This window comes from Chenopodium quinoa, unplaced genomic scaffold, assembly GCF_001683475.1.
Source record: "Chenopodium quinoa cultivar QQ74 unplaced genomic scaffold, ASM168347v1, whole genome shotgun sequence".
Classification (NCBI taxonomy): Eukaryota; Viridiplantae; Streptophyta; class Magnoliopsida; order Caryophyllales; family Amaranthaceae; genus Chenopodium; species Chenopodium quinoa.
Genome location: NW_018744137.1, coordinates 1016985 through 1029346, shown reverse-complemented (window position 1 = coordinate 1029346; position 12362 = coordinate 1016985). Strand labels below are relative to the sequence as shown.

General features: G+C 29.8%; 1 protein-coding gene across 1 annotated transcript; it reads right to left on the bottom strand.

Moving 5' to 3' along the window:
• Window positions 1–324: 324 nt before the first annotated feature.
• Window positions 325–5068, bottom strand: LOC110692996 (anthocyanidin 3-O-glucosyltransferase 7-like). The gene is made up of 3 exons (XM_021870088.1): window positions 4175–5068; window positions 1331–1776; window positions 325–1071 (listed from the first exon to the last, which is right to left on the bottom strand). The coding sequence occupies exons 1-3, from the start codon at window positions 4710–4712 to the stop codon at window positions 646–648; spliced, it is 1410 nt and encodes a 469-aa protein (XP_021725780.1). The 5' UTR covers window positions 4713–5068; the 3' UTR covers window positions 325–645.
• Window positions 5069–12362: the final 7294 nt, after the last annotated feature.

The following is a 12362-nucleotide window of genomic DNA, read 5'->3' as shown; positions in this document are numbered from 1 at the left end:
CTCTTTATTATGATTTGTAAGGCCCTGTTCTCTTCACCTTAATAAAATAATATTAAGTAAAAATAATTTCATTTCAGTAAAAATAAGTTCAGTTCAGTAAAATTAATTTCAGTTCAGTAAAAATAATTTCAGTTCAGTAAAAATAAGTTCAGTTCAGTAAAATTTAGTTTCCTTAAGGAAGAATTATAACTAAAAGAATCTAATAAAAATAATTTCAGTTCAGCTAAAATAATTCCAGTTCAGTAAAATTAATTTAAGTTCAGTAAAATTAATTTAAGTTCAGCAAAAATAATTTCAATTCAGTAAAAATAATTTCAGTTCAGCAAAATTAAGGTGAAGAGAACGGGGCCTAAGTTATTATCAGCTTGTAGTTCGATGAAAGTAATAAAAAGTATACATAATAAAAAAAAATATTAAAAAATATTAAAAAAAAAATGTCTTTTATTTCATGAGTTTGTTTGAACTATTTTTAATACAACTCTGAGATATCTTAGCCCCTTGTTTTAGAAGGAAACAAGGAATGCAACATCTTACCATATTCACTCACTTCAATTTAAATAAGAGCATAACTTGCCTAATTTGACCTATTTTAACAAGTGACCAATGCAAAATTGTTCTTCTACTCGACTAGTTTCATAGTTACAACTATGTTTTTGTGATATGTTCCAAAAGCAACCTAAAATTCTTGTTGGAACTCCCATCAGGGGCAACAGCTTTTCCAACCAAGTGTTTAAGGCTTTTGATATTTGCCCTCATTTTCTTTCCTTCATCACTCGACAAAATTCGATCCAAACTCTTCAAAATTCCTTCCTTTGTAAAAGTCTCTCCTTCAACTTGCAGTCCAACCTCCCAAACGGCCTCTACTAGTCGTCCATTCAACTTATGATCTCCAAAGAAGGGCCGCCCGATCATCGGAACCTCTGCAGCTATACTCTCGGTCACGGAATTGTAACCAAAGTGGGTGATGAACACCCCTATTGCATCATGTGCCAGGACTTCTATTTGGGGTACCCAAGAGACCACCATGCCATTTTCTCTGCTTTTCTCTAGGAAATCGTTTGGAAAATGTACCTGTAATAATTTTGGTCACGTAAAAAGGTTCAATGCAACATATTTATTTGTCCAAAGTTGTAAATGATTAATGTCATGTCTATTATATGACCAATTATAACAACTACATACACAAAAAGAATAAAAAAACGAGGGGTTGGAAGATTGGTGAGATCTTCTACATACCTCCAGCACCCATGGACGGGGTTTGATCCTTCTGCCCCCGACCATGGGTGTAGAAAGTAATCCTCGATCGAAAATTTATAAGTAGCATACATACCTTTAGATGATCCTTGATAGACCATAAAAACTTGACCCCACTAGCTTGAAGAGCCTGAGCCAGAGCAAAAAGCTCATTTGGTGTTGGTGTAGCAGCAGAACCAAAACTCACATAAACAACAGAATTAGGCTTTTGTTTGTCAAGCCAACCTAAACAGTTATAATTGTCTGCTATTTTTTGTGGTGCAATTACTAAGTTTAGTGGACCAATTGAAAAAGTTTTTGAGAATTTAGACTTTAAATCATTTGTAACAACAGGGTCCAATTCTTCACAAGAGCTAATGCAAACTGCACTTGCATTAGGTAAAGCTTGACTCATTTTATGTAGCATTTGAGCAAATGTTGAATCAAGATTTCCTGTTGCAATTCCATCTGGTATGTCTTTCACCCTGATCTTGGATAGTCCTGGTATAAAATCCAATGTTTCGTCTTCTCTTGCTTCGACGCCTAGTTCATTGATCCAACAATAGAAAAATTATACAAGTACTTCGTAACATGTTCGACTTCACTAGAAGTCTAAGGTGGTCGAGTTTTAGTTATACAACTACAGGTATTAGTTTAAAAAACACACACATTAAACTTGGTTTTATGAGGAATATAATATTGGCAAATACAAGTTTATCTGTCAGACAAACAAATTTTTGTTAATCTAGTGGCATTTTTGTAAATATATTGAAATAGCGTCGTCGTCATTTATTCAGTACTTTTGGCGAGCTATCCAATTAGTGTTTGCAACTTGCATTTAGGAAATTATACATGTACTGCTCAACTAATACATGAAAAGACGCATGTACCCCTCTACTAGTACTTGAAAAGACTATTATACCCCAGATTGTCTAGGAATTAACTAGGTACAACTAATATAACACAAGTTTTAGATTTTTTTTTTTTAAAACGTTGTACCTTCTTTATTTCTTATTATATTGAACCATTTAACCTAAAAAGTTCTTATAAAAAGTGTGATGATGTTATATCTATTTGCTCATTCATTAGATTTTTGCTCCTAAAATTTATAAATGAGCAACACTTATGTTGTGAGTTGGTGACATGGGCAATTAATGTCATTCGTAAGTGATGATTATAAATTTATAAGTGTAGAATGACTATAATTATTTAATAAAATTACGCCTTTCTATTCTATTTTTAAAAAAATAAAAAATAATGGTGACATGGGCATTGTTTGAAATTGATTCCATCAATCAAAATTCCCATTCAATTACTTTATTTTGTTTTCTAGTGTTTATTGCCATAAATGTAGCTGTTTTCTACGAGTACTTTTCATGTGGGACTAGATTGATCTAGTTGCATGTAGCTGTTTTCTACGGAGTACTTTTCTTGTGGGACTAGATTGAGAGTATCTTTTATATGGATCGAGCATCATTTATTTACATATCACAAATACTCATTATTTTTAACAAGAAGGTGTTGATAAGTTGCTTACCTCAGATCATTAAGATTTACAGTTCGAATCCTGCTAAGTGAATATTGGGAGTAGAGTTTTCTTTACTCTCCCCTCTACTTCAAGTATCTGACTATTAAATATTATTCTTTGTTTCCGAAAGAACGGTCATTTTGACCTATTTTGCGGCTATTAAAAAAGCTAAATAAAATATATATATATTGTAAAGATAAATTTATATGGGGTTTTTAAAAAAGTAAAGAGAGAAATTAATAAAAGTATATGAAAAAACAAAACTTTATATGAGAAAACTAATTTTGCACAAATATTATTGTAAATTGATAATTATTGACCATATTGTACTCCGTAATACTGATGAGATAATCATATTGGGACTAAAATTTGATCATAAAAGTTAGAACTTTTTGGGACGGAGGGGAGTATACCAAAAATCCAATACGGTAAAAATTGTGATATGATCAGTCTTGGTCTCTACTAATGCTATGTTTAGTTCACTTATGCTCCATATCATGACTTTATTTATTACGAGTTAGACTAACAAAAAAAAAAATCATATCAAATTAAATAAATATTTTTTAAAAAAATTACAAATATTTGACAGGTTAGTTTTAAGAGTTGCAATTAATGGTAGCTATTTGTCTATTGTAGCTCACGTGTAATAGTCAAATTATAATTTCTATATTTGACAAGTTATTAGTTTTAAGAGTTACAATAAGGGTCTGTTCCGATTGACTGAACTCAGCTGAACTGAACTGAACTGAGTTGAGCTGAAATGAACTTATTAATTAGTGATTTTTAACTACGGATTAGTGATCTTTGATTATTTATTGATTATTTATTACTATACATATGTGTATATACAAATGTACATATTAAAATATTTACGAAAAATATACTATATAATTATAATTATAAAATGTATGGAAAATATATTATAAAATGTATGGAAAATATATTATAAACTTGAAACCTCTAATCATTTTAAACACATATACTATTTATTATTATTATTATTATTATTATTATTATTATTATTATTATTATTATTTATTGATGATTATTATTATTATTTATTGATTATTATTATTAGTATTATTATTTCAATTATTATTGTTATTGTTATTATTATTATTATTATTATTATTGTTGTTGTTGTTTTTGTTGATGTTGTCGTTGTAATAAGAGCTTAAAAGAATGAAATTTGGCTTTATATCATTAGCAATATCATTAGACATAAATTAAGAGCTGAACTGAACTGAACTGAGCTGAACTGAACTGAACTGAACTGAATTTCAACGGAACAGAACAGGCCCTAAGTCGTAGCTATTTACCAATTATAGCAGTCACGTGTAACAGTCAAATCATTGCAATTTTACAAAATCAAAATGCGATCTATAAAAAAACCAAAACTAATAAAATTGTTACCTTGAATGCCAAACCTCTCCCTAAGAACATCAGTGTAAACATGAACAGAAAGAGAATGCTCTCCAGAAACCCAACAAGACACCCAAGGAACACCAACTTCCTTAGCCAAATCACATAAAAACCACAAGAACGCATCTCCCATCACGCAACTCACTTTAACACCGATATTGTCCTCGGCTTCCTCCAAAACCTTTGTCAATGCACCCGGCCTCGCCGCGTGCTTAAGGAAAAGGTCGATTTCGTCCAAGTGATTTCCGCTAAAAACGTAGCCTTCAGGCTTACCATCCCAAATTTCATAGGCCTTAATGTTAGGGTAATCGGCATCGGTTTTCGAGCCGCTCGGAAAAAGAGAGGTGATTGTGTTGGGTGTGCTAATGAAGGAGAAATGTACCTTGTTTTGTGGTGCTAAGGATGCTAATTGCCTTGTTGTGTTTAGGAGAGGAGTGCCATGGCTGCCAAATGGGAAGGCAAATATAGCTATGTGATTGTTCATGGTTTTTATTTTGTTGGATTTTTGGGTGTTAAAATATTTGTGCATATGTATATATATTAGGTGGTGGATAGTTGGTAGATGTTCTTAAAAAAAAAAAAAAAAAAAAAAAAAAAAAGTGTTGATACATTTGTCCATATGTTCTTTAATTTGCGTCGACCGACATATTTTTCGAGATGCAACTTTGACCATTAGTATCTTTAATTGTTAATTACAGACTTACAGTAGTAAAAATTATAACAAAATTATACTCCGTATTATGAAACTAGACATTATGACGAATCTAATGATATCTATGAACTATTACTAAAACAGAAAACTGCTGGCATCACCCTTTCCTCAAATTGTATACGTGTTGCTATCTCATAAAAAAAAACTTTCCGCCTAATGCACTTATGATGTCATACATATTTTTTTTTTTAAGAATTAGTTATTTTTAATCATTTTTATTTCACTCTATGACTGTGTCAATAAATAAATAAATAATAAATATTTTTTTTGGGGGTTGGAATAAATAAAATTGATATTGAGCTAAAATATTTTTGTAACTACAACGTTTCTTTTTTTAATTTTTTTTTTAGGGTTTTACTGTTATTTGTGTATGTAAACGTAGGATTGTGCAAGCAGCCTATTTAGAAGTCGTGTAATAATAATATAGAGGTTTGTTATACAAAAATGATCTAATGTTGTCGTTTAATGTTACCATTGCTCCGCAATGTTTCCAAGGTGCTTCAATTTTTTTTTTATTACATCGCTTCAATTTATTTAAGTTACATGTATTTTTAATTTGTTTATCGAACTCTAAGATATATAAATTCGTATGCATATGGTTTGTTTAGATCAGATTGGCTTTCATTTTTATATTTTGTTACTAAGTAATTTATGATAAAAGATATGTTTTTATGATCTAATTTATAAATATGTACGGGGTAATAATAATAGAAACAATTTATTTCATTCTATTAAATTTTTCAATTTGTGCATCGCACGAGTGTCTAATCTAGTATTATATAATAACATTTATTTATCTTACAAAGGTGAAAAAATCAAGTCAACCATGATATGTGAATAGTGCAAAAATCAAAGTAATGTATATAAAAAAACGAAGCGAGTAATAATCTAAAGGTGGGATTATTAACAACGGACCGGCTAAATGTGGGATTATTAGAATCAAATTTTCCTTTAATTTATTACTAATTTCGTTTTAATAGGGTTTGGGGTTTGGTTGCAAAATGTAATTAAGATTGGTAAGGAACTTTTTTTTTTATTTTTAAAAGAACAAATTGGTAGGAATCTTGTTAAAGACTTAAGCAGGTGTAGTAGGCCCTAGGCTATTGGATTTTTTTGTTGGGAAATTATTTTCTTTTTCCATTCATAGTCAATTAGTCATGCATTTAATTACGGTAATTGTCTACACAAAGGTTAACAAATTAAACTATTAAAGTAACAATGAAATGTACTCCTCGGTCACTTTACAGGAACTATATTAAAGTAATTAAACTATTAATTACAGAAGATTTTTGTATTCTTCATTCACATCAAAATTATGACACTTCTTACATTTTTTTTTTTTTTTTTAAGGCATCTTACATTATTACATGTTCATAAATTTGTCTGACAAATGCATGCATACTATATTAATGGATTGAAATGAGTGCACCACAATCCCTTATCTTGTTCAATTTGTTCCATCATAGAACAGACGCAAGTGAGTCCAATTTATAATGCACACATTCATTTCCCACCCACTATCACGGCCTAGTCCCCTGTCGGCGTCCCTCCCTCTCTCATCCCGGCGCCGGTGACCCTCCCCAACCTTAGGAAGGTATTAATTCGCAACACCTTCACACTTCTCAAGTTTCATATAAAGTTATATAAACACTAGCGGCAGCTCGATACAAGTCAAATGCCATCTGATACAACAAGTAGGAGTATTATATAGTGTTAGTCTATTATCAAATTTAATTGCACATTTGATCTCCTCTCTTTTTCTCGAAAAACAATGGCTTCATTCCATTATCTTTGCTTTGTGATACTCTTATTGATGATAAACAGTCGTTTTCAAATAATTGCCTATTTCTTGAGATTTCATTTCGCAATTCGCAGTCAGAATCATAAAGACAATTTTAGTGACAGTAGCATACTTGTCCAGTTTCCCAAGTGAGTTAAAACTATATTTCTGTCATACTCATGTGCCACGTCTATATGTGTACCTAGAATACTACAATGTATGGAGAACTCACACATGCATCAAGTTTCAATGCCCAAACAAAAGAAATTTAATGCCCGATCAATATAACCCATTACCAAACAAAAGAAATCTAATACTCGACCAATATAACCTGTTATCAAACAAAAGAAATTTAATATCTGACCATTATTATCTAATTCTGACACTTATAATCTAATATATGATATTTATAATCTAAAATCTGATCATTATTATCTTATTTCTAACAATTTTTTTTTTCTGTTTGTATTATTGGACTCATGTGAGTATGTTCTACACAATAATTTTCCTCTACCTTTTGTTCCACGAAAATATTTTAAATAGAAAGAACATAAAAGATCGTAGAGAATTAAAGGATTACTTCAGTTTCCCGTTCTTTCTAGAATGTTTAATCCCCAAGTGATCTTCTCTATTCATCCACTAAGGGTCTGTTCTCATTTACTGAACTCAGCAGAGCTGAACTAAACTGAACTGAACTGAAATGAATATTTTATAAGAGAAGAAAATTAGGAGCTGAACTGAATTGAAATGAAAATAAATATATGAGAACAGGCCCTAACTTCCAATTTTATTCAATTTTCATATCAATTCCATTAACTTTCCCATGCAATTCATAGTTTAAATCTCCCAATCTTTTCCCATTCTTTAATTAAACTAGAATCAAACTTTATTCATAAATTTATCCATTACTCAGAAATCATGCCCATTGTCAAAATTTGATCTAATCGGTTCATCAATTCGTTTTTAGTAATAGGAATGCCAAAATAGGTTTAATTACTCTTAATCTTTTATATGAGTATTTGGATACCAAAGTTTTTAATAATGGGGGTGGTTTAAAATTTTAAATACTACAAATATTATGCTTCTAGGTTCAATTCCATCAATAGTAATAATGATCCACATCAATAATTTGAGGTTGGAATTAAGTTTGTCTAGGTGTAACATATATGTCTACAATTGACTTTTAGCCTTCATGAATATCACCACAAAAAAGGATGTTTCACTATATCTCATCAATCTCAAACTTGTGACAAAGTGAATGAAAATTGTGTCAAATAAAACTCATAATAGAATAAAGGAAAATTTGTCAGATCAAACCTTTTAAAAGACACTTTTATCCAAAATAACCTTTTAAACTTTTTTTGGCAAAGTCAAACCTTAATAAGAAAATTTTGTGTTACAACTTACGACTAACATTACTCCACTTTCGGGCTTTATTGACAAATTTCGGTGTTGACTTGATCACTTATGTAGGGCATGTGACTCTTACTTTCCTTATTGCACCCCTTTTTTCCTTCAATTTAATACAAAAGTATGAGTAATATATAAAGTTCAAGTGTATTTGAAATCTCGATTTGGATAATTTAATATGATTGAAATGGGGTGTAATTAAGGAAAATAGGAGTCACGTCAACACTGGAAATTTGTCGGACAATGCGTGAAAGTTGAGTAAGGTTATTTCTAACAATTTTTTTTATTTTATTATTATTTTTTTTATCAAGGTCTAACTTTGTTTTTAAAAAAAAAATACATTTAAAGGTTGTTTTTGACAAAAAAAAAATTAAAAGATCTAATTTGACAATTTTTTTTAGAAAAAAGGTAGCATGCCACAATGAATGAATGACTGACTTGGTGGAGGATTCATTGGTTGCAGAAATATGCTTTTGCTTAACTTATTAAATGGAGTGGTTGGATTGCATTTTTTTTCTGTTCATTCAAGTGTAAGTTTGTGTTTGTGCAGTTGTGGTTGTTTTTATTGTTTTTTTTTTTTTTTGTTTGATTTGATATTTTCTTACATTCATTTTATAACTTCAAATAAATAGTATTAAATGAGTAGAAAATACCCTCAAATGCATGTTGGATCCGAAATATATAAGATGAAAGACTCTGTCACTCTACTGCACCGACTTTGGAAGGTTTCAAACTTGTGGCTTTGAAGTCACTAGGTGAATTCCCTACCAACTTCATCAAACTTTGCTCGGTCTCTCTTCCATGTACATAAAAGAGAAAAAATAGTGATAGAGACCACAATCTACCTATAAGATGGGTTAAATTAATCATAAAAATATTTAAAGTTAGAGAATGAAGGTATAACGTTAGTCCAGACTGACGACATGCAGATTTTTAATATCCTCAATTGGCAGGATGATATCCTCTATTGGCTAGATGATATCCTTTATTGGTTGGATGATATTTCTACATGTTGGATGATAGATATTTCTACACAGGCTTGATGATATTTTTTATTGGCTGGATGATATGATATCCTTTATTGGCTAGATGAGCCATGATATCATACACCCAATAAAGGATACCATCCAACCAATAAAAGATATCATAGACACAATCATAAATGATATCATATAGACAATAGAGGATATTATCTAGCCAATAAAGGATATCATAAATGGCATCATATAGCCAATAGAGGATATCATCCAACCAATAGATAATATATATCATATAACTTATAGATGATATCAGCCAAGAAATAAATGATATCATTTAAATGATATCATTTATACAATTAACCATATCATACATCCAATTAATCATAACACCATTTGCATTTTTTACCTCCATTAAAAGATATCAACTACAAGTTGCTTCCAATTACCAACTACACGCACTACAAAATTAAGTCAATATAGCATCAACTAAAATTTGTTGCCAACTCTATTTAGCAACGGGTTGGAAACGAAAATTTGTTGTTGCTAAAAAACTTGTTGCCATGGGATTTTGGCTACCAATTGCAAAGCAATTTTATTGCAATATTGCATCAATTTAAATACAGTTTCCATGATTGTTGTTGTTTTTGGTACATTCGTTGCCAACTTTGGCAACAGATTATCATTGGTCGTTGCTAAAATTAGCAACAAATTATTAATATTAGTTCCTAAAATAGCAACAAATCATTAATGTTGGTTCCTAAAAATAGCAACAAATTATTAAAGTTGGTTCATAAAAATAGCAACAAATCATAAATATTGGTTGATATCAACACTACGAGACAAAAACCTAATCCCTATTAGTAAATCAGTTCAACCCGATCTCGGCCTTTACCAATCTGAAATCTCACTCAGGTCAGGTCAACTTGGCTCGACTTTGCATGTAAGGCTTTTTGAATCTCCTATCTCAAGAATCGCAGTTGGTAGGAGTCGAACTTGTGACCTCAAAGTCACATGGTGAATCTCTTACCAATTATACAAAGCACTATTTGTTTAGTTCTATACATATAATTTATAATAAGTGAATGAAATATTAGAGATGAAATTGAAAAGTTTGTCTCTAAATTAGGGACAAAATTAAAAATCCGTCTCCAAATTAGAGACTAAATTGAAATCCGTCTCTATTTGAATTCATTATAGCAACAAATAATAAGAAGAGGGTCTTCACAATAATTTTATACATAATAGAAAAAACTGACCTACATATAAATTAACAACAAAATGTAACACAACTTGTTTCCAATGGCAACAAATAAAAAAAATACGTTATCATCTAGCAACAAAAGTTTAGACGACTTGTTTCTAATGACAACAATTAAAAAATTCATTGTCTTTGTTTGTTTCTAAATCAATACAAATAAAATATTTGTTGTCATAATTTGTTACTAAATGGCAACAAGAGAAAAATATGATGCCATCTAGTAACAACTAGTAAGACAATTTGTTTTTAAAAGCAACAAATAAAAAAATGTAGCCATTGATTATTAAAAAATTAAAGGATAAAATGTCGTTTTTAATTAGGCAATGAAAAAAATTATATTCGTTGCTATTTAGCAACGTTTAAAATATCTGTTGCCAAACTTAGTTGCTAAAAAGCTTTTATTTTTGTAGTGACGTTGATTCCAATTACAAGCTGTTTTCAATTCAATGACCACCATAATCATGCACTAGGCTATCCTCTCTCTCTCTCATCTTCTTCACCATCAAATTCTATCACTTCTCTCCCCACCATTGTAGTTCAGAGGAGATCAAAGTCAAGGTCAAGGTCATGATCGAGATCGGCCCGGGATTGCTAGTAATTCTCCGATTTTCGCCCGATTAATAGCTTCGATTACAATTACAATCGCAATAACTGTAATAATTATTATCATGATTATAATTATCCGTCGAATAATCGTGGTGGTGGTAGTAATTTTAGAGGATTAGTTAATGGAGTAGAGTAGAAAGCAGGAGAGCAAAGGAGAAAGGAAGAGAGAAGTACTCCCTCCGTTTTTTTTATATGCATCACTTTCTATTTAGGGGTGTTTTTTTTTATATATGCATCACTTTTATATTTGGTAACTTTATACTATATTTTATTATCTCTCTCTCTTCTCAAATACCTCACTCAAAATATTTTATCATTTCACTCTCTTTCATGGTCCCCACTTATATTATTAAATAAATCATTCTCTCTCACATACTATCTATTTCATGACCCACATTGTACTTTTATCAAAATAAATTAATCATCCACTTGCCCCACTTGCACAATTTAATATTGAAGCAAATAACTTTCCTAAAACTCCGTGTAAATGCAAGTGATGCATATAAAAAAACCGGAGGGAGTACCTTTTCTTGTCGTACAAACAATTGGATGTAACTTGACGCACTCAATAGTTTGTGTTAAAGTTAACCTTTATACTTCCTCCATTTTTTTTATTATTGCAGCAAAGGGGTTGGGTACAAATATTTTGATAGTGGAAAAAGTAAGAGAGAAAGGTAAAAATACAAAATTGCCCATGTGACATATTGATAAATTAAAAAAGTAAGGGCCTGTTCTGTTCCGTTGAAATTCAGTTCAGTTCAGCTCAGCTCAGTTCAGTTCAGTTTAGTTCAGTTCAGTTCAGTTCAGTTCAGTTCAGTTCAGTTCAGTTCAGCTCAGCTCAGCTCAGCTCAGCTCTTAATTTATGTCTAATGATATTGCTAATGATATAAAGCCAAATTTCATTCTTTTAAGATCTTATTACAACGACAACAACAACAAATATAATAATAATAAATAGTATATAAAAATAATAATAATAATAATAATAATAATAATAATAATAATATTAACAATAATAATAATAACAATAATAATTGAAATAATAATAATAATGCTAACAATAATAATCAATAAATAATAATAATCATCAATAAATAATAATAATAATAATAATAACAATAATAATAATAATACTAATAATAATAATCAATAAATAATAATAATAATTATCAATAATTAATAATAATAATAATAACAATAATAATATTGATACAATTCATTGTTCAAATGGTTCTATTTTTTTGAAACATATTTCTAATGTTAATCTCATTGAGAAAATTAGAGGTTTCAAGTTTTTAATATATTTTCCATACATTTTATAATATATTTTCCATACATTTTATAATTATAATTATATAGTATATTTTTCTTAAATATTTTAATATGTACATTTGTATATACACATATGTATAGTAATAAATAATCAATAAATA